The sequence below is a fragment of the Emydura macquarii genome, unplaced genomic scaffold (genome assembly GCF_026122565.2).
Source record: "Emydura macquarii macquarii isolate MOO-44397 ecotype Brisbane River unplaced genomic scaffold, CSIRO-AGI_Emac_v2 contig_369, whole genome shotgun sequence".
Taxonomy (NCBI): Eukaryota; Metazoa; Chordata; order Testudines; family Chelidae; genus Emydura; species Emydura macquarii.
In genome coordinates this window covers 1,866,670-1,890,472 of record NW_027130506.1, presented here as the reverse complement: position 1 = coordinate 1,890,472, position 23,803 = coordinate 1,866,670, and the positions used below count along the sequence as shown (strand labels likewise).

The 23,803-nt window shown below is 39.7% G+C and overlaps 1 protein-coding gene across 1 annotated transcript; it reads right to left on the bottom strand.

Annotated features, from left to right (window-relative positions):
- Positions 1-279: 279 nt before the first annotated feature.
- Positions 280-19,215, bottom strand: SLC30A8 (solute carrier family 30 member 8). The gene is made up of 7 exons (XM_067530461.1): positions 19,020-19,215; positions 11,557-11,703; positions 8,874-9,027; positions 8,477-8,666; positions 7,928-8,033; positions 814-948; positions 280-425 (listed from the first exon to the last, which is right to left on the bottom strand). The coding sequence occupies exons 1-7, from the start codon at positions 19,213-19,215 to the stop codon at positions 280-282; spliced, it is 1,074 nt and encodes a 357-aa protein (XP_067386562.1).
- Positions 19,216-23,803: the final 4,588 nt, after the last annotated feature.

Here is a 23,803-nt window from a genome sequence, read left to right as displayed (position 1 = left end):
TAAATATTACTTTACCTCCAGCCAGTTTCTCTAGTCAAGAATAATTTAGATACATGTTGTTGTAATTGAATATAACCATTGACTCACATATAATCCAGTTGCCAAATGGCCCTAATGCTCCTTCTCTTCATGGTAGATGGCACCAAAGAACCATGGTGAAAATGCACACTGCACTCTGTAACAAACCTTGTCAGTTCAATTAATTATGTGCAACCAACACACAGCACCCTTTGACCTGTTAAATGTGTAATAATAGTTCAACAAGGTGTACTGGCTGCTTTAGTCCTTTGGGTCTTGACAGAAGACACAGTCTGGCTTCTGATTTGCTCGTAGTTCAATCTGAATGGTGACTGAGTGGAAGGGATAAGTGTCAAAGAGCACTTGAGTTACTTCTTTCAGGATGTGGTGATTGTCCACTGTGTCTTCTGTAGATGGTGAACAAAAATTATCACACTGCAGAAATAGAATACTTTTAAGACGACTGAATGACTAGTGAAACTATTTGCAAACATTTGGGTGATTTGCTTCAGTTTCTAAGTTACATTTTAGCAACTATCTGTTCAATCTTGCTCACTAAGCTTGTGCCCTCCGTTGTTATTGTAGCCGATCAAATGTTTCACATTTTTAACAACAATACTCTACAAAAATATTGGGGCAGGTTGTTGGTTTTATTTGTTTTTAACAAAAATTACTACTGTACATTTGTTTTAATAAGCAACAGATACAGACAAACAGTTATATGCCAATCAGGCAAAACTGACTTTACTAGGCTTCAGCTGAATTATTATTTTCTCTTTACAGAAATGTACTGACCTGTGACAATGTGAGCGGATAGAATAACTTGATTCATTGTTAGAGACCAGAGGTGAAGATTGTGGATGGACTCCACTTTGTTGACTGCTAGAATTCTCTCTCTCACTGCATCATAATTAAATCCCTTTGGTGTTCCTGTACAGGATGAGAAATGCTTTTTGATTAAATAGGAGCTACACTCAATTAAAGGATACAGAGAGAGACTCCTGCATCTTTACTGAATTAGATTTGCTTTTTTAAGAAAAAAACATAGACCATGGACCATAGAGTACAGCTCTATTTTTCTGTTTACTGTGCAGTTAAATTCTGTCCCCTGTTACACAGAACTCCATTAGGGTGTAACTCCATGAAGCAATGAAATGCAAATACATTTTAGAGTTAAGCTCCTGAAAGTCTGCTTTATTTAGGCTGTTTAATTAGATTATTCCATTTATCTGCTTTGACATCTTCAGGGCTATTTATACCATAGTATCTGAGCACCTCTCAAGCATTGTGGATTTTTATCTTCAATAACCCTGTGAGGTAGGGAAGTATTATGTCCATTTTAGAGATAAGAAGCTACAGGCACATTAAGTGACATGCCCAACATCAAATAGGAAGTCCGAGATTAGATTTGAACCCAAATTTCCTAAATCCCACTCAAGTACCCTCTTCACTAGACTATTCTTATCTGACATGAAGGTCTACTCTTGCCTTTGGCTCAGAATGCAGGAGTGAGGACAATTCTATTAGAATTATATGTGGGTCAGAACCTCAGAGTCCAAACCAGAATCCAAACTTTCCCAAAGCCAATTGTTTTTGGTTGCAGGGCTCTAAATTAGTGTTTATATGATTCTCCACTTGAACCTCTATCTCTGTTGTATCTAACCTACTCAGTGAACTGCAAAGAATTATTTTAGGTACTATGTCATAAGAACATAATATCTGATCAGACCAATAGTCCATCTAGCCCAGTATCCTGTCTTCTGACAGTGGCCAATGCCAAATGCTTCAGAGGGAATGAAGAGAACAGGGCAATTATCAAGTGATCCATCCCCTGTCATCCAGTCCTAGCTTCTGGCAGTCGGAGGTTTAGGGACACCCACAGCATGGGAAGCATAGCCATTGATGGACCTTATCTAACTGAACTTATCTAATTAATTGTTTTTGGAACCCAGTTATACTTTTGGCCTTCACAATATCCCTTGGCAATGAGTTCCATGGATTGACTGTATGTTTTGTGAACAAATACTTATATTTGTTTTAAACCTGTTGTCTATTAATTTTGTTGGGTGACGCCTGGTTCTTGTATTATGTGAAGGGGTGAATTCCTATTCACTTTCTCCATACCATTTATGATTGTATAGACCTCTATCATATCCCCCATTAGTTATCTCTTTTATAAACTGAACAGTCCCCATATGTTTAATCTCTCCTCATATGGAAGCTGCTTCATACCCCTAATCATTTGTGTTGCCCGTCTGTGTATCTTTTCCAATTCTAATTTATCTTTTTTGAGCTGGATCACCGGAACTACATGCAGTATTCAAGGTGTGGGTGTATCATAGATTTATAAGACATTTTTTATCTTATTATCTATCCATTTCCTAAGGGTGCCTAATATTGCTAGCTTATTTTGACAGCCACTGCACACTGAACAGATGTTTTCAGAGAACTATCCATGATGACTCCAAGACCTTTCTTGAGTGGTAGCCGCCAACTTAGAACTTCTGTATTAATGTAGAATATATGGGCAAACATAAACCAGTCACTATTCAACATTAAACAAAGTTCGAATCTTGGTATACAGAGACCTCAGCCTGCTTAGCACCCTGGCAAACACACCATTAAAAACTCCTTACACCTTTTAAAATAAAAAATACAGAAAAGAAGGAAAAACAGTTAAAGCATTTGAAATGTCAAGTATTAAATAAGGCTTTCATTTTAAGAACTTCCTTTGTTCCCTTTCCCTTTAGTAGAGACAGTTTTTAAAAGGAAAAACTCCTGTTGTTTGACAGTCTCTTGGATGGTATCAAAGATAGTAATAATTGTGCTTTTGGGGAAAAGAGAAGAAGCTAGTTGAGATGGACTGGAGATGTCATTGCTGCTGCTGTTGTTATTAAAGTCCAGCCTCAGAAGGAAAAGCTCCCCTGTTTAACAAAGGTTAAAAGATATCAAAGATCATAAAAACTGTCATCTCAGGTGGTGTTTGGGATTCAGCTGGAGCTAGTAGGGGTGATGATGTCGTCTGGGTTCCTCTCTATTTCTATCCCAGTCTGGTCAGGACTCCTCTCTGGGTGAAGGCCCAGTGTCCCAGGAAACATGTGATGGCAGCCATGAGGTGAAGTGTGCTGTAGTAGCCTCTGTCTGTTCTTTATCAGTGTTTGATTTTTGTTGTTGTTTGTTGTTCTTTTCAACTTACCCCACAAAAATCTCTTTCTTATTAGGACCCCAAAAGGGAGTGATGGGTGGACTAGCCCATCCCCTCATTATTTTGTCCACCAATTAGGCCTAATAGCTGACATACCAAATTTTGGATCATTAACTTCCAGCTCCACATATCTTGTTTTTAACAAGTGTAATTTCAACACATATCAGCTAGGCCTTTGTGTTTAGCCTAATGCAGATATTCTGTCTCCCTTTCATTCCTTTCTCCAGCAATATTTGTAATTATAGTTTATTGTAACATTTTTTGAACATTTACTTACTTTTTACAGTTGAACTCATAATTCAGGTAAATATGTAGGCCAGCGTGTCAGGAAAGAACCCATCATTTTTAATGTAGAGTTGGGATGATTTTCTCCAATGTGCATTACTTTGCACTTATCAATACTGAATTTCATTTGTCATTTCGTTGCCTACTCATCCAGTTTTGTGAGATCTTTTTGTAACTCTTCACTGTCAGAGTTGGACTTAACTGTCTTAGTAAATTTTTTTCCCCTTTCCACTGTGAAAACTGACCATTTATTCCTACTCTTTTTCTCCTATCTTTAACCATAAAAGGACCCTTTTGCCAGGACTGCCTACTTTGCTTAAGAGCCTTTGGTGAGGGACATTGTCAAAGGCTTTCTGAAAGACCACGTATACTGTATCAACTAGATCACTCTTGTCCACGTGCTTGTTGACACACTCAAAGAAATCTAATAGATTGGTGAGGCATGATTTCCCTTTATAAAAGCTGTGTCATCACGTATTATAATGATATGGCCAATTCAACTTTATTGTGCCTTTCTTGCACTAGCTGTAATGTCAGTTATTTGTGCTTACACAAGAACATCTTGTTCTGTCATTTTATCACAAGAATGGTATGCTATAGAGAGCACTGACCTAGCAGAGTATGGTGCTGGGTCTAGAGCTGGTCAGAAATTCACAGAAGGAATTCCTGTAGGGAGAATGCAGATTTGTTGGACTAGTATAATTTCACAGGGACTGTTCAATTTTGATGATGGTCCAGTGGAACACAGGCAATGTTCAGATGGAATCCTGTCTGCCAGCTCGCTAACCCAGCTCCTTGGCAGCCTGCCTGGCAAGCGTATAGGGAACCAAGAGCCCAGAATTCACGTGAGCTCCAGTGACAATCCCAGTGCTTCCTGGCTCCCCTTCAGCCCACCAGGCGGAGCAGACCCAAATGAACTGTTAGCCCCAGGGGCTCACCTAATGTAGTCAGAGTAATTCAGAAAGAATATGCAGCATGGTATTGTCAATTTAACAGGATGAGGAGAGAGCAGTCCATCTGTTGGCAGCTAACACATTTGTACTGTGTTGATCAGGATGTGAGCAGGAACAATGGGCCAAGTTTGTTCCCTGTGAAACTCACTGGCTTCAGTGGAATTAACCTCCAAGTAATTTAGCCCAAAGTGTGTAGCAGAACTACATGGATTGGAAGGGGTTAAACGGAGGTTAAGACTGGCCTAAGGTCATCTAGTAAGATGGCAGCAGAGCCAGGAATGAAAGCGAAAGTTCTGACTCCCAAGCCTTTGCGATAACCAGTAGACCATGCATCCTCCACATTCATTACCTCATGTAAGACAGATGACTTGCCAGGTGCAGTATTCTGGCTAGACACACTGGGCACAGTTAAACTGTAAGGGCTAGATTCACAAAAGAATTTAGGCACTGCCTGACATTTTAGGCACCTAAATCCCAAAATCAGGGCCCCTCCCCTCAGCTGCTGCTGAACCTTGTAGATGCCTAAGATCACTTGGCACCTACGTTTTTGCAGTAGCATTTCCTTAGGTGCCTAGGTTCCTGCCTGCCTGCATGCGCACTGCAGCCTCACTCTAGAGGTTTGGATGCCTAAGCCTTAGAGAGCTGCAAGAACCAGGAAAAGATAGACGTTGCTCTGCCTAACTCACCTGTGGGGCACAAACCAGTATGTTTGCTCAGAGCTCACCTGCCAGATCCAGCCTCTCTAGGTGACCTCATACAAAATGGAGGAGCAGCTCCCTCTTCATAACATAACTTGTAGTACAGTGGTTGGGGTACCCAGGTGGGATGTGGGAGACTCTTGATTCAAGACCTCCTCTGCCTGAGAGGGACAAGGGATTTGAACAGGGCTTTGCTACCTCTCAGGTGACTGCACTAACCACTGGGCTGTGAGATATTCTGATGTGGGACTCCCTCAGTCTCTCCTGTAGATGCTGTTCCACTGCAGATAAATAATTTTAAAATGCCATTGGAGCAGGGGGACTGGATACTGCGTCTCCCATGCGAGTCTCCTAACCAGCAGGCTACAGAGTCAGTCTCTTGTGCACTCTCGCTCTCTCTGGCCCATTGATTCTTTCATTATTTATTTACCTTAACCACTGGGCTAATAGTTGTGAGGGAAGGCCTTCTCTTTCCCCACCCACTCGTCTCTTGCAAAAACTAGTATGGGTGCCTAACCCCAAGAGGGGTTACAGCTAAATATCCCAAGCAGAGGGAGGCACCTTCCTCCAGCCTGGCTTTAAGCACCGATTTCCCTGAGAGGGATGGGGATTAGGACATACCCTTGCTTTGGCATCTCCCATTGGCTAGCTTAGGCAGGAAGCTACCTAGCATGGTGGCTTCTGTGAATCCCATTCTTAGGCATCTATCTCCCTTCGTTGTATAGGGAGCCTAGGTGCTGAACTCAGGCTGTGTGAAACCCAGTGATTTCTAGGAGCCTAAAATGTAAGCTTTGCCCTGCTGAGCATTGTCATACCTACATTTTGTGGCTCCAGCCCTAAATTACTACCCCATGACAGGTGAACACAAGGGCACCCTATGGGAAAGTGTTATAGAATGACTATACTGATACATTTCTTTACTGAAATGAAAATGAATACAAAAAGGAATAGATGATAAAGACATACGACGCAATAAGCTATGCAGAAAGTCAGCTTGGTTAAACCATAGCAATCCAAAATCTAAATAACAGCTCCTCATCCCTTTAAGGCCTATGTCTTCTGTAATTGAGACAACAGCTGCAGCATCTCACTCAGCCCCAAGAAAGCAAAAATTTGCATCTGTGACTGCTACTGTGACTTTCAGCCTTGGCAAATGAAATGTCAGGTCCACAGTTGACACATCTAAGCAGTCTCACTAACTTAATGAAAATGTGCTTAGAACTGTCCTTTTTACCTTGAACTCTAACCTGACTTTGAAAGCTGCTTGAGTTTGCTCTTTCAGATCAATGTAGCCAAAACCTTAACAGTGTTTTATACTTCTGCGGATTGCTGCCTGCCCACTCTATAAAATGTCAAACCAACAGCAGAGTTTTTATTTTTATTTATTTTTGGCACAAGCTTGGTTGGGTTTATGATTCATAATGGAAATACACAATGTACAAAACAAAGAATTCACAAATGCCATAGGGGTTATGGGAAGCAATGTTATTCACCATGGTTTCATTAACGAAACAGCAACACACAGATTCTTGGAGAAGAATCAATGGAAAACTGGATGTACATATCTCTGTCAATATGTGCAGAAAATAGTTTTGATTAGAATTTTGATTAGAGAATGCTTAGAATTATGAAAATACTGAAAATAAAATCAGTGCACAGCTATGTTTGGACAAACTCTTGTTTGTTATTTAGCTTGTTCTGGCTGTCGTGCTACTGTGTCAATAAATGGGCAAGGTCCAGTTATGATGGTATGCTTTCAGGAGGCAGAACACAAGATACGTTGGAGCTCAAAAGAACTAGAAGCACGCTTGGGGGTTATGCAAGATCAGGTAACGTGTTCAAGTGGTTTTGTGTTTCTGACTGCAGCTGCCAATGGTAGCCCGCATCTTCTCATGCATGTTATACTAAGATAATGATACTAGCATCAAAATATATTAGTCCTGAAACCTAGAGGCCAAATTCTGTCCTCCAACATGTGCACATAACTCCCACTGCAGAACTGTATGTAAATATCTGAGAAATTGAAATTGAAGAGGGACACATGAAAAGCAGAATTTGGCAAATTATTTTCTATGTACTTTGACAGATATGCTTTTTCCTTTGGTGGAGTATAATTTACCATCTAGTATCTATTTTAAGTGCTCTGTTTATTTTAAAATAGTTTGAGTTCAATTCAGATTTTCTTGTACAACATCTAATACACTAAGGGCCCAATTTTTCAAAAAGTCAGATGTCCAGTTGCACTTCTGCACAGTTCCCATGAGTGCATGTGCTTGTTGGTTATTTGTGCACCCAAACGGCCAGTTCGATGTGTAAATGGCCACTGTGAACATGCGAATACCCAATTTCTGCACCCAACTGTAGTAACTTCCTATACAAATTAAGATTATAATTTAGAGTTTGACTTCCAAAAACTCAGTCAGACAATTTCAACAATTAACATTTGAGATACATAATATACACATAGAAATAATGTATTTCTTCCATGAAGAGTGGTGAAGATTGTATTAAATAACAAGTGCCTAAAGTTAATTTCCTAAATGCATATTTAGGCACCTAGGCTGAAATCAATGGGAGATGTTCCGTGTCCAATACTTCTGAAGATCAGACCAATTATTTAGGGGACTAAACACGGATTTAAGAGCCTGACTTGAGGCACCCATTTTTTGAAATTCCTGGCCAGTATTTGTAAGTATTCTAGAAAGAGTCACAGAGAACAGAATAATACTGATTCTAGAAATAACTACAGTACATACAGAAGTTCTTACCTTCCATTAACACAAGCAAAATGTCCCTTAAAATGGTGACGGTTGTTGCCAGAACAAAGATAGAGAACACAAATGTGCAGACTGGATCAGCTATTTTGTATTCAGGCTAAAAAAATATAAGCACATCACTTAATTAAATCCATCATTTTCATTTGTTGGCTGGCATTTTTAATGAGCTAATCGAAAAGTAATATAATCTATTTATCTACCAGAGAAATCATTGCTGATATTCTCTACCAATACAGTCCCAGTACACCCGGGTTAACAGACAGTTTTCTGACTGCATTATTCTTTAAGATCTCAAGCCACTAAAGATGAAGGAGAGAAAGACACACAACAATAGCTTCCTTGTGGCTTAAACCCCAAGGAGAAAATTGTTGTGCTCTCAACAACCATTTTATTTCCAGAAATGAACATAACAGTCTTTAGCTAAATTACAATATATATCATTAAGACAGAGAAAATATGTACATAGCATCTAATGATAGTGTTATGAAAATAACTGCATCCTTAACTGCTGTGAAGGTGAGTAAACCCAATAAAACTGACCTTAAAGAATATTATAAGTGCACTAATTAGTACACTAATGCTCTGAAATAGATCTCCAATGGCATGTACAAAAGCTGCCCTCACACTGGCATTGGCCAAAGCTGGCTTCTGTTGAAGAGCTGATTTGTGTTCATTGTCTTGTGCTCTGGGACTATGTCCATGCCCAGTCTGGTGCAGAGTCAGACTTAATCTGAAAGAGATACAGTGCTGCAAATAACAGTGAGATCATACTGTCTGAAAGAGCAACAACAAAAACATCAGTATCTCACTCCTTAAAGCGAAAGGGAAGTAATATCAAGCTTATGTGTAAATATATGTATATATCAGTTGTCCACTCCAGGAAATCACAAAATGATTAAGTGTTTTATATACAAAAAAAAAAAAAAAGACAACTTACATGACATTAGCTATCACAGCACAACCAGAAGTAATGAGCATCACTGTAGCTTCAATCTCATAATCTGGGTGCAGCAGTCTCATGATAGCCAAATATGTCAACACACCAGTCATCACCCAAATTATCAGCATCGACATCAAAGCTCCCAGAATTTCTAGGGATTAAAAAAATTGAATTTTAGGAGCATATTCAATAAAATGTAAGAATTGGTTAATGGATTAGCACTAACAGTTTCAGGTTTACAAATTTTTCCCCCATTAGAAACAGTTCTTATGTGTTTTCGGGTCCAAATATTCAAACCATGTTGGGTTCAAATAAATCTGGTTTCCTCAGGATCGACTCTTGTTGCAGACCTACAACCATGATTTGGTAATGATGGGTTCATACATGTTCACGTGGGCTTGCAGAGTGTCTGCTGGTTCACAGAACAGGAAGTGGGAGTAGGGTTCACCATGTGACTTGCACCTTGGGATTTGTGCCCAATTGCTCCAGAAAAAAAACTGTGAAACTGAAATGCACTGTAGAATGGAAACCTCAAGATGTTTGCAGGTATCCAAATGGAGCACACATGATTGCAGAAACCTTTAGTAGAGTATTCAAGAATGCAAGTCAAACTCAGACTAAGGCTGGTTTTGAAGGCTTTTTTTTTTTTTTTGGTATGCTCCTTTTTTTGCACAGTGCTAGTTGTTAAATACTTGTGGCAACAAATGTGTGTAGTTTATTAAATGCTGTTCTATGCAGAATTGCTATAACCTAAGAGACAATTTGTGTGTGTGTGTTTAATTTGCACACACATGCACACACACACACTATATATATACACACATACATAAAACCTCAGAGTTACGAACGCTGAAGTTATGAACTGATCAGTCAACCACACACCTCACTTGGAAGTATGTACTGAAGCAGCAGCAGAGACAAAAAAACCCCAAATAAATAAAGCAAATACAGTACAGTATTGTGTTAAACGTAAACTACTAAAAAACAAAGGGAAAGCAGCATTTTTCTTCTGCACAGTAAAGTTCCAAAACTGTATTAAGTCAATGTTCAGTTGTAAACTTTTGAAAGAACAACCATAACATTTTGTTCAGAGTTACAAACATTTCAGAGTTACAAACAATCCGAGGTGTTCGTAACTCTGAGGTTCTACTGTACATACATAGCTTGAGTGTACATCTTCAGCTCTTCAAGATATAGGGGGAAATCCTGGCTCCAATGAAGTCAGTGGGAGTTTTGCTATTGATATCTATGAAGCCAGGATTTCGTCCACAGTAGTCCTGGGTTTTGGGTGTTGTTTTTGTTTTTTATAATCTTGACTCTCTGTTCCCATTTCTAAGTTTTTATGAAAACTGGGGAACAAAGGAAAGTCAAGACCATTAAGTACACTTGAAAGGAAGTTTATGCTGATGTGACATATGTAGGCCTTGTTTTAGCAAATACTTAAGCATGTACTGAACTTCAAGCATGTGAATAGTCCCATTAATTTGATGGGATTACTCATGTGTTTAACTTTAACAAAGGGCCCTCCAACCCCCCTGTCACATTACTTAATGTTTGCAATGCACTTTGAAGATGTATAAGTACTCTAATAGGTCTATTACAACAATACATGAACTTGGATAAACAGAACAAAAGCTAATTTTTCTTTTCTGAGGATGGAGTCTTTTCAGTGTTCATTGAATAGTTTGTCTACCGTCACCATTCTGTTACATACAAAGGATTATTTTTTAATCTAATTTTGAAGTTAGATTGGAATGGAATGGAAATACCAGCCATAACTTTACAGAAGATTTGTACTTCAAGACTGAGAGACTTTCAGTGATCCCTTCTCACCATTCTTGAAGACAAATTGGAAAACAACAACTGCTAAATTTAAGAATCTACCAAGGATGGTTCAAGTATAGGCTAAAAGACCTTGTGAATCTTTTCTCCTGGTTAACATCTCGCTGTATTTGAAATTTCCCTTGCTGGGAGTGCTAAGGCTTTATACTGTCTTACAAGCCAGTCAGGTTTGATTCCCAGGCTCCTGAGTCTAGTTGTGCTAACCCTGGTCCAGGATGGAAAGAGGGGATTTACCTCATGGGAAAGCGATCCCACCAGCAGTTTAAAAAGGAGCAGCACTGCTGAGCTATGAAGGAGCTGGAAGGAAAGCAACACTGAGGACAGGCACTAGAGGAGCAGACAAAAATGTAGAGGATCTTCCCAGGAAAATCTATGCTCCTTGTGAGATGCTCATACGAATAGTGTGGTACGATATCTCATTGTATAGTACGTGGAGTAAATTTGTCCACTGTGTCATTTTGTATTGTTTTTATTTTTATAAAAACTCTTTCTACTCGGAGCCTCAGAGCTCAATCCTGCTCCTGCTAAAGTCCACAGTGTTACTATTGACTTCCCTAGAAGTAGGGGACAAGCCCTAAATAGTGTTTAAAAGGTAAATTGGAAAATACATTGGTCTAATAACTTTCATTGTCACATTCTCCAGTATTATACTCTTCCATGAGGTTCCATGACTTGCTGTTTTCCAGTTTCTGATATATCCTGGGAACTTTGAGAACATTAATAGATTAGCCTCATGAACCTGCAGACCTATGCCTGATCTCAATATACTTTCTAGTATATTTGCCATGATGAATTGCCTTTTCTATTTGATATGCTCATATTACAATACATTTGGTACCTGCTCTGTGCCATCCAAAAGTTAACCTTTTAGTGGAAGGTTTAGATGATAACCACAGTGAGAAAAGGCTGATCAGGAAACTTGTGAAGTCAACCAAGATGTGTGCTGCATCAGTTATCACAGCAAGACTTCCTGAAATTTGTCCACCTGTGTAAAACAAACACGTGCTTATAATAGGACATAGACCCAAGACCTTATTTGTTGTAAAGCTAAGGAAAACTTCATTTACCATGATAACATTGTATGGCATAACTTTAAACTCTTTATAGACTAGGAGAAGCTTTTACCCCATTCATGCATTCAAATAATCCTAATCCTAAAAAACAAAAAAAGTTGTATGTATGATATCTTTGACCCAGACACATCTCAGTTTTACTAAAGAATCCAATGGATGGTAAATCTTAAACATGTTGGAACTCATTGGAAATGTGGTTTAATTGCTATTATAAAGTGGGAGAACAATTGCAGTCTCAAACATCCTGAATTATAATATAACCTATGGGCTATAGGTTGATCTAAATTATGTCAGACAGCCTAAAGGTTGTTCTAAATTACACCAGCTGCCAATGATCAAAAGGGGGCAAATATGGCAACCAGTTATCACAAAGAAGGAACCATTATGTCAGCTCTAAAACTGATGTCTCAGTAGCATACAGCTGTATGTGGCATAAAACACAATGTAGGGTGGCTATTGTGCCACCAAGACTCAGTTCCTATGACTTCAGTCACGTTACTCTTTTTTTCACCCTTCCTGAATCAACTGATTGTTAGCCATGTCCAAGTCACCTATTGATCTTAACCACATCAGATACAAATACCAGTAAAAATTCTGAAAAACATTACAAAAAGCAACGTACCACTTTCAGATCTTATGAGGAAAAATACTAGTGTCAAGAAGACCAACAAGGTAGCAGATATTGGTTCAAATTCCTCTCCATGTGGCAGGTGAATCTTGTTGATGATCTGGCTGCATGGCCAAAGTGAAATGAAAGAACACAGCTATGATGGGGTATACAAACCCCACACTGGGAAACCAGGGGTTAAGGGCTCATTCTGGGCCCAGCCAAGATTGCCCCAACACACCTGCAGCAAATGTTCCATCAGGTGGAGCACTGAAAAGAGAGAGGAGCAGCTCATTTGGAGAGAAGAGCTGGAAGGAAACTGACCTGCAGCCCCAAGCTCTAGCAGAGCTGAAGGATGCCCTGAGTTCGGCACCACTGCCCCCAACAAAGAGCCCTCCCTGATGGAAGGGAAGCCCTAACCTCAGGACAACCTGAGGAGGGGGGTATCGCTTCCTTCCTCTTCCCCTGCTGGTGATTCCTGGACATTAAGAATCCTTTGCCCACAACCTCCTAATGGTCACAGACTACAGTGTGACCACTAGGCCACGTGCTCTTTGCAACCCCCAAGTGGGGGGCACCCTTACAATAGCAGAACAGAGATTATCCAAAATGTGAGAGGGGTCTGCAGGAGAGCTGGTCATCAAATGGATATTTTCCACTCAGCAAAAAAAAAAAATCATCCTGAATAGAAACAAGAAGCCAGAATCTGAAGTTTTCCACAAAAATAAATGCCCCAGAAAACAAAAGTAAAAAACATTCATTTCAGGTCAATCAAAACATTTGGTTTTGATAAAATCAGAATGAAATGTTTAGCATTTGACTATTTATTTTTACATAAAGTAAAATGTAAAATGAAACCTATCCATGTTGAGATATTTCAGCATTTTCAAAGTATTTTTCCATTTTTCCCCATAAACAACATACTGTCAAAATGGATATTATTGCACAAAAAATTAGATGTAATCTAAACAGCATTTTGACCAAAAACTCTTAAAACGAAATTTTTTATCAGTTTTACTGTGCAGTATTTTGAGGTATGTATAATGATGAAGCAAAAAGCATGTCACACACCAGCTTTACAGTTGTGATGCATCACCTAAAGCTGCACTATAGACATTTTCTAAGTAGATATCTATTTAACACAGCAACATGCAACAGCCTTATGCAATATGTTATAACCATAAGAAGCTGGAATATGAGATGTTTTTCTCTTAACGTGGCCTACAGACACAAAATGCTGCAACATCCTTTTACATTTTGGATATTTTATTTCCATTCTGTTATGTTTTTTTTCATATGGAATTACAAGACACCCACTACATTCCACTTGAAATTCTGAAAGATGATGCCAAAGGATTATTAGGCATATTGTCCAAGTTGATTCATCCCAAGAGATGTCTCTTTGAAATCTCCTTGTGCTAGTTTCAGCAATGTGGGCATGGCTCCCCTTTTAACCACATGGCACAGTTAGGCTTATATCTACCTCAAGGTGCCTAAATGGAATTGAAATCTTCCAGGGATTGTCCCAAACCCACATTTTGTCATTAATTGCAAATATCCTCACTTGAACACTCTTATATTCATAGATTCTAAGGCCAGAAGGAACAACTGTTATAATCCATTCTGACCTCCTATATAGTACAGGTCACTGAACTTCCCCCAAATATTTATAGAGCAGATCTTTTAGAAAAACATCCCATCTTGATTTAAGAATGATCGGTGATGGAGAATCCACCATGACCATTGGCAAATTGTTCCAATGGTTAATTAGTCTCACTGTTAAAATTTACACCTTATTTCCATTCTAAATTTGTTTAGCTTCAACTTCCAGCCATTGGATTGTGTTATACCTTTCTCTGCCAGATTGAAGAGCCCATTTTAAATATTTGTTCCCCATGTAGATACTAATAGACTGCAATCAAGTCACCCCTTAACCTTCTGTTTGTTAGACTCAAGGAGCTCAATCCGTTTAGCTTATCACTCTAAAGCATGGTTTCTAATCCTTTAATCATTCTCCTGACTCTTCTCTGAACCCTCTCCAATTTATCAACACCCTTCATGAGTTGTGAGCACCAGAAGTGGTCACAGTATTTTAGCAGTGATCACACCAGTGCCAAATGCAGAGGTAAAATATCATCTCTATTACTACTACTCAAGATTCCCCTGTTCATGCATCCCAGGATCACATTAGCTTCTTTGGCCACAGCATTACATTGGGAGCTCCTGATCAGCTGATTATCCACTATGACCCCCCAAATATATTTCAGAGCTACAGCTTCTCTGGATAGAGTCTCCCATCCTGTAAGCATATCTTACATACTTTGTGCCTAGATAGACACATTTACCTTCAGTCATATTAAAATGCAGATTGTTTGCTTGCACCCAGTTTACCAAGCGATTTAGAGCGCTCTGAATCAATGATCTGTCCTCTTCACTACTTGCCTCTCCCCCAGTTTTGGTTTCATCTGCAAACTTCATTAGTGATGATTTTATTTTTTTTCCAGGTCATTGATAAAAATGGTAATAATGTGGGGCCAAGAACCGATTCCCACAATACCTCATTGGAAACAGACTCACTTGAAAACAAGTGCCTGTTTACAGTTACATTTTGAGATATATTGGTTAGTCAATGTTTAATCTATTTAATGTTTGTCATGTTCCTATTATAATAGTCTAGTTTTTTAATCAAAATGTTGTACAGTACCAAATCAAACACCTGACAGAAGAATAAGTATATTACATTAACAGTATTGCCTTTATCAACCAAATTTGTAATCTCATAAAAAAATCAAGTTAATATGACAGGATATATTTTCCATAAACCCATGCTGATTTGGATTAATTACATTACCATCTTTAGTACAAGTCCTATATCACCATTCCATTATCTTGGCGCGATTGATGTCAGACTGACAGGCCTATAACTAGCTGGATAATCCCAATGATCCTTTTTAAAAATTGGAAACTTCTAGAACTTTCCCAGTGCTCCAACACTTATTGAAAAGCAACATTAATGGTCCAGTGATCTCATCAGTCAACTCTTTTAAAACTCTTTAGATGCAAATTATCTGACCTGTTGATTTAAAACTGTCTAACTTTAAGAGTTTCTGTTTACCATCCTCCAGAGATACTAGTGAAATGGAAAGTGTGTTATCACCACCATATAATGAGATTTCATCATTTGTTTTTCCTCCATATACAACAGAAATATTTATTGAACATTTCTGCCTTTTCTCAATTATTACTGATAATTCTACCATTTCCATCTAGTAATGGACCAATAAGTTTGTCACGACTCTTTTGTTCCAATATATTTAATATGTCCTTAACTCTGCAGGCCATAGATTTCTTCTTCTGTCTCTTGGCTTTCCTTAGGAATTGTAGAAAATTGATAACTTCTGATGTATATTTATTATCATCAATTTCCCCTTTCTTTTATTTTTTTCACTTCCCCTCTAAACCAGTTTGGTTTTTTTAACCAGGACAGCCTTCCTCTTAAGTTTTGGAATTGTGGCTTTTGGGGCACCTGGTAAGGTGTTCTTCAGTGATTCCCAATTATCATTCACATTTGTCTGATTAAAATTCTTCCTCCCAGCTGATTTAGCTCATGATTGTTTTCAGATTTGTGTAATTGGCCCTATTAGAGCACCAAGTATATATATATTACTGGTATGGACTTTATCCTGCTTGCATATTTATGAATATATATATGAGTATACATATGCTATTAATCTTCCTAATGGCTCTATCTCCAAGGAGGTAGCTATATATTAGCAGTAGAAGAATAGAGGCGAAAGGCCTCTGGAGCGTGAACTTGCCTTAATTTCAGGAACTATTGGTATTTCAAGCTCCATCAACTACACCCCTTTTGGGAAATCCATTGGCACCAGAGCACATATGTTGTGCAGTAAGTGCAAATTTCTTTTTTAGGGTATACAGGGATCCAAAGAAACAAACACTTTAACCTTTGCAAATGAGATACATCCTCATTTCAGCTGCTTATCTCAGTTTTGCCAGAAGAGTATTTTGCCATTAAGAGGGAAGGATAAAATGGTCTTTACTTTCCTTTACTTTACTTGGCTTGTATTATAGCCACAACGTTTATTACTTTGTAGCAATACTCCCAACAAATGGCTTTATGAGTGATTATTACTCACAGTGGCTGTTTATTGTTTTGTATACTACAAAGCAATAATTGTCAGTCACTCAGTGGTCAGTCATCTAGTACATGCTGTCTGGCCTAATGATTAAAAATATTAAATCTATGGTTCATAACTGCAATAATCCCCATAGACTGCTGTCTGTAACTGCAGTTAATAACTGGTTTGTCAGAGTTTAATGGACTGAAACAAAATGGTTTTCAAGCCTGTTACTTAGCTGTCGCTGCAAAAATCTGTATGATTCATTAAGCAAAAAGAAATATTTTGTTAACATACCATCTGTCCTTCCAATTATCCTCTAGCATTGCTCATTCACCAAACTTAAGCCTGCTCGTTACATAGCTTTGTTAATAAACCATTGCTGCTGCTGCCGCCACCGGAAATTGCTGCATGGAGATAAATAGCATGCACCTATTTTCACCTGGTGAAATTCACCTGACCCACAAGCTATTTATGCTGGTAAACGGTAATGGGAGGAGGGGGCGGGGGCTGGAAGGGGTGGTGAAGAAGTTAGGGAGGAAAATCCACCCTCTAACAGAGGACAAGGGTAGAAGACAGCAATGCAGTCTCCCAATGATCACAGCCCCAGCCAGTAGAGTAGTCAGGGGTAATCAGAATTAACCAACTTCTCATTTGGGAAATATGGAGTGTGGTTTAGATTAGTTTATGTATTTCTTTTTTTAGATCATTAAACTGTTGGCTCCAGCCTATAGGCAAGAGGGCCAGAGCCAAGCTAACAAGCCCTGCATTTCACCTGCATGGGGTTTAAGGGTTACTATGTCTACATAAGCATGAATTCCATAGTCCTTCCCCTGGCTGTCCTCTACAATACTATGTGGCTGGTGTGGAAAAAACCCTTTGCAATGCACAGGTCTCCTTCTATGCTTTTTCACACTACCACAAGACAAGGCTGATGCAGCATGGATAGCCTTGTGCTGACCCCACACACTTCGTCCTTCAGGCCCAACACCACATCTCCAAACATCTCTCGCTGACATAGGAGATGAAGCTTCCCAGGATTTAGAAAAATAATGCCTCCGCAGTCTAAGATACATGCATATGGTATGATAAGATAAAGGATTTGTTTTACAGGAGAAAATTCAAAGCAGCATCATAAAAGCTGGGAGGACTGATTTATGAGGAAAGATGTAAGGAAATAAATATATATAACTTGGCTAAATGAACAGCTAAATTGAAGGAGGTGAATGAGGTCTGAAAACATAACTGCCCACAAGTATCAGTGGAATATAAATATCAAGGAAGGAGAGGAATTGTTTAGAGAAATTCCAGGGGATATAATCTGGCAAAATGCTATGGGAGAGAGCAAGGAAAAGTCAGGCTAACTATCAGGGGACAGGCCATAGGAGCAAGGCCTACTAGACTGTGAAATAATCTACTGCTAGCTGGATCCATTTTAGAGCTGGCTGGAACATTTTCGACAAAACGAAACCTTGCCAAAAATGCTGTTTCATCAAAACCGAAATGTTTGGTGGAGACAGCAGTTTAGACAATGTTTTCACTGAAGAGGGAGAGGGAGATAGATCAACTCTCCCACTCTGTAGCCTGGTGGTTAGGGCTAGTGTGAGATGGGAAATCCAGGTTCAACTCTCTGCTATGCCTGATTCAGAGTAATCTCAGTCTCCCATATACCATGCCAGTGCTCAGGCAACACGCATGCTCCTTCCCAAATTGAATAGCTTAGGTTTCGATCTGAATATGGATATTTCAACCCAATTCCATTTTTGTGAAAATCTTTGAAAGGATTTGTTTTCTTTCCAATGTGGAACAAACACCAAATTTCAAAACCTCAAAGGTTTCTGCAAAACGGAATTGTCATCCTGTGGCCAGCTCCAATCCACCCATCCAAAAACAAACCAACAGTCAAATCTGAAGGTTAAATCCACCTTGATTTAACTCTGTTGACATCACTGAAGTGATACAGATGATGAATATGACTCTGGAATTTACTCAGAGTGCTTAAAGACTGTTGTATTACACTTGTTTTATATCTAATCCTACCGATGGGTGACCCTCAAATGTTTAGAGGCTTTCCAGGCTTGGATAAACCTATCAAATCTCTGAATCTCATCCAAAATTGATAAGGTTTGGAAATATGACAGAAGGCTGTCTCATAAGAATTCCAGAACTTCCTGGTTTTAGCCAGGCTTAAACTGAGAGACTCGTCTATGATAGAGATTGTTCCTTCCATTCCGGATCCAGCCATAATCTGTAAATGACTGTCACACAAAAGTTTTGAGAAACTCACTAAAAAAGTTAGCAGATTTTTTTTTTTAATTGGAAACGATTGGGTGTTTGGAATTAGTTATTTTATCCTACCTGGCTCACCTTTCTATAATGAGGATCGCAATAGGTGCAGAGAGTGGCAGCAAAAGAACTCAAACATCACTGACCTAGAGAACAATATGAAATTTCCTTGCTGGCAAAACAGAGCTGTACTCACCTATAATTTCAGCAATCATGAAGATGAGGCAAATTATCGATGCTGCATAGAGCTTCCGCTTGGCTTGACATTGTTCTATTTTTCTGCTCTCATAGGCCTTTGAGTGGCTATGGCAATGGTACAGTGGATTAGCTTCAGCATCCTCTGATTCTTCCTGGCATTCCTCTTTGTTTAAATTATTCTGCTGCAGTCCCATCCTAGTAGATTGAAAGAAACAGAATATTAAAAAGCTATTACTATTCAGAGGTACTCTCTTGCAATCCCACACCTATGTGACTAATCACGGAAGTCAAAAGCCCCATTGAACCTCAGCTGACTACTCACATGAAAGGTTTACTCTCATGAGTAGGGGTCTGCAGGGAGAGGTTCTAAGAACTCATGCATCTTCTGTCTATTTTGCATGAGATTTCCATTTTTATGCCCTCCTTCAGTGCTCTTTTCATTACAAATCTATGTTGGCCATGCACAGTGCAGCCTTCCTAAGATGTGCAAATTACGAGCTGAGCAAAAATAAAACAGAACAGGAAAGCTCCATGCAAACTCTCAGCATGACTTGCAGAAAGTCAAAACTCCAAATCAAATCAAATCAAATCAAATCAAATTCAATAGAACATTTAAAGGCACTTCTCCACAACAAGGGCTATTTCCACTGAAAAATTTTAATTTTCTACTCCCAGCAATTTTAGCAGGACTATTTTTTTTTAAAGGGCTACAGTTTCTTTTTTTAGAATTGTAAAAGTGCATTTATCCCACTCGCCTAGTACTCACAAATGGCTGAACTGTTTCTCAATTTTCCATGCACGCACGTACAAAAAAATCCATCTGCAGGCAGAGACGAAGAATGGAAATTATCAGTCCACAAGATGAAAAGGATGAGTGACTAAAAGCAGGGGAGCTGTGGTAGTCTGGTTCCACTATGCTGCTCACGTGGTATAAAAGGGGCCAACATTCAGTAGAACCTGCCCCTGGAGGATACCCCCAATATAAGGCAGTTTCCTAGTCAATTTAGAGCTGCCAAAACAATTCAATCCTGCCCTCTCTTAAAGCCTCCAACATAGGGAATAGGAGGGAGGGAAAGAGAGGGGAATGGCTGGTGTGCACTTTACTGCAGCTGTCCTCACCTGCTGAATGGCCCCTGTGGCCATTGTGCCAAGCATATTCTAGAGCAATCTTGAAACTGCTATAATTTACAGTAGAGGCCAGGCGGCTCCGAGATGTAAGTGCCTTTGTTCTCTGCTCCATTATTCCTGCACTGAACAGAGCTTGGATGGAATAAAGACACAGGCCCAAGGGGTTAGAATAAAAACCACCATAGAACTTCAACTATAGTATTTACTGCTGCAGCAGCTGTTTCTGGTGTAATAAATCCTACGGTAAATCTCCCCTGCCATGCATCCCGACTTGCTACTTGTGGGAGTGCAACTATTTTTTCCCAGTGCTCTCTATATAAAGTTTATAAAATCATATGTTCCAACCATCTACGGTCTGTGACTGCTGACGTGCCACATTACCATCTTGGATAGTAATGTAATGAATGGCTTGAAATGTAATGAACTCCTCTATTGTTTTGAGTCTGAAATTAGCTCAGAGACGTGATGCAGACCAGGGTTTAACTGCACTCTGGTAATAACAGACTGTTTTCGCATTCCCTGCACTGAAGGATTTTTCACTGGGATTAATACGTGTCTTGTAGATTGAGTTAAAGGGCCCCTAACTTCAAAAGGTATATAGATCTTACTGACTTTATACCGCATTTCCTGTGCTGCTTTTGAAACAGTAAAGATGCCAGAATCTCTCAGGACAAAATCCCTGAAGATAATTGTACGAATCAGCATGGATTATTTGATCAAACAGCTTTTCCTGTAACAAATGATCAAGGTAGAGGGACAGATTCTTTGCCCTGGTTCTGGCCCCTTCATGCTGGTTGAGTGGTGCAGAGGTGCTGGAAACTGGCCATACCTAGGCAGGTGAGAACTTCAGTGGGAGGAAATCAAGCAGTGTAAAGCCAGTGGAACCTATGCTCCCTGCCTGCAGCCACCCCAGGATAGAGAGCATGTCAGGGGGTGAAGTGAAAGGAGGAGGGAGCATAATACAGCACAGGGAACAAAGCCAGTTGTAAGTTACCGCAGCCCTAGGCTACTCTATCTTAAAAGTGGATTTAGGCAAAGAAGGGGAGAATCTGGTGTAGAGTCTCTCTCAGCTCATTTACCAGGAAAGTGGCAGGTATTTTCCTTGCTCTTCAAACCCAGCAATTATAAATTATCAGCATGGGTTTGGTTTTCTAAATATTCTGTGTTCTCCAAAGCCAATTTCTTTTCCTAGCAGAGGTTTCTGAGGTGGACGCATACCATGTCCATCTGTCTCTTTGCTTGCCTAGTTGAGACAACCTAGTCCCCTGTATATGTTTCCACAGAGTTTATTTGAAAGAGCAACTGGTCAGATTTAATGCCCAATGATTGGAGATGCTTTTTTCCTTGTTTTCTTTCTCCTCTTCTCTATTTTCCCACAACAGAATTAAATTGCAGGTGGAGTCATCTGGGAATAGGAATCACATCTGGTGACATGTTGCCCTGTCAACCAGCACCCTGAGAGCCAGCCCTCTACAAGAATCTGCCATTGTTTTGTTTTTATATTCGTCCGGTTTCTCGTGTTCAACGGAGTCACTCAAAACATGGTGTTTTGCTGAGAAATTAGACCCAGAAGGTACCACAAATTGATTAATTCCAGATGGCTGACTTAAACAGTTTACTCACTTGCCCCTAGAGCACACTGCAAGCAAGTTTCTCTCTCTCTCTCTGGAGTTAAATCCCAATGCTTATCTGTGTTTTGTATGGAAAGAAATTAATTTTCCCTTAACCTGAATTTCATTGGCTGGCACTGAAAATTAAAATTATCTTGAGAACTTGTGTCACAATTTGCTTGGTGATCTGCTAGGGTAGGGGTGCCAAAATTAACCCTGCTTATTTCTCAGCCATCATCTTACGCTAACTGGAATTGGGTCACATCTGTGCTTTTTTCCTTTCAAATCTTCAAAGCACCTTACAAATATCAGCTAACATAGCCACAGAATATCACGATGAGGTTGATAAACACTGTATTGTAGACTTTATTGAACAGAGTGGTAAACGGAGGCAGAGAGCGTAAAGCCAACCATTGTCATATTTGTGCGTCTTAAATTAGACCCCTAAATTAGTGGCCTGGTTTTGAGAGGCACTGAACATCCACCATGCCCACTGAAGTTAACCAACGTAAGAGAGAACTGAGTGTGGCCAAACGGATTAGGAAGACTTGCAGCGCGTAACAGGTTCCTCAGTAGCAGCTCCCTGCTAATTAACATACTCTAAGAGACAGATTTTTAGATTCAGAGAACAAGAGCTAACAGTGCACAGATCTGTTCAGGCAAACCATAAACCTCCTATATGTATTAGAGTGAGACACAACCTTTGAGCTTTAGTTCTCTGCAGCGACACATTGCAAACAGAGTCCTAAATTAAAACCATCTTTTCTCCAATTCAAATTATTTTTTCTTTGAAGCAAAGGCAATAAGGGTACCTCTCATGGAGGGGCACCTACTGACTTATGTCAGGAAAGAGTGAATAAGAATATATTAATACATAGCGCAGAATCACTATAAATGATTAACAAGTGTGATTATGGCTTCCTTTTCTTTGTTGATGTGTGAAGTGGCTTGATCTACAAGCTGATGGGTATAACTGCCTTCCTCACTGGTCTGTATTAGAACTCCAGTAAGAGGAATGAAACCAGAACCAGCAAACTACCCAGAGAAGCAACACCTTCCCCACAAAGGAAAATCACTTTTGATCTATGTCTGAAATAATAATGAGACTACCTTTTGAAATAATATATCAAAACTACATTCACCTCCTTTATGCAGGTACCATGCTGATTTTAATTGATGTCGTTCTAAACTTGGATGGTTTGATAGAGACAAGGTGGGTGAGATAATATTTTGTCTCTCTAATATCCTGGGACTGACATGGCTACAACTACACTGCATACAACCTGGGATGTTTTTAAGTCATTTAGGGTCATATTTTCAGCCTGGCTATCCACAGGTCTCTTCTTGCTTCCTCAATAGAGTAGGTGCAAAACAAATCAGGTAAATATTTGCAAGCTGGACCTAGATCAGTTGGATAACATCTAACAGTTGTGTTAGGCATCTAATTGACAGTAATTATGCCAGCAGTTATTTTGTTTAGTTAGATTTTGTGGGCAGGCCACATATGAAACTTAACTCCTCAGTTCATAAAATACAACAACAAGTATTACTGGTGTCCCTTCTGCCATCACTAGCATCCCATCGCTAACACCAATGTTGGCCCTTTGACAACCGTAGAAGAATTCTAGGGATGTGCCTGGAGTTTTCCAGTGGAGGACAAATCAAAGATGAGGAATCTTTGAATATATCAAGGGCAACATGTTTTATTTGCACAAGTTCTGGAAGAGAGATGGTCAAACAACAACCACCAGAGCATCCCCCTTTTTCAGGGATCTCAGCCCAGGACCAATGCCCAGGATCACAGACCTCCTGGACTACAACCGGGGGGGACTGGGTGGATCCCCAGGTGCTAGGTCGGCACATGGGGATCTCCACCCTTTGAACCCACCGGTGCATACTCCAGGAGCTGGGGGCAGCCTTGTTGCCCATCTCTCGGGTTTACTTCAAGTAGGTCTTATGGGAGGTGCTCCCCGCCCATCCCTCACTTCTAGTCCTCTAGATCTTTTAATTTGGCCCCTTCCCCATAAGTCCTCCTGGCCCCCTC

What these genes read in the sequence shown, in the direction of transcription:
- SLC30A8 (XM_067530461.1), bottom strand. Translation starts at nt 19,215, where the DNA reads ATGGGACTGCAGCAGAATAATTTAAACAAAGAGGAATGCCAGGAAGAA. An exon ending in TTTTGGATGGCACAGAGCAG is followed by an intron (nt 9,028 to 11,556) that starts GTACCAAATGTA and finishes TTTAATCCCTAG; the next exon opens with AAATTCTGGGAGCTTTGATG. An exon ending in CACTTATAATATTCTTTAAG is followed by an intron (nt 8,034 to 8,476) that starts GTCAGTTTTATT and finishes ATATTTTTTTAG; the next exon opens with CCTGAATACAAAATAGCTGA.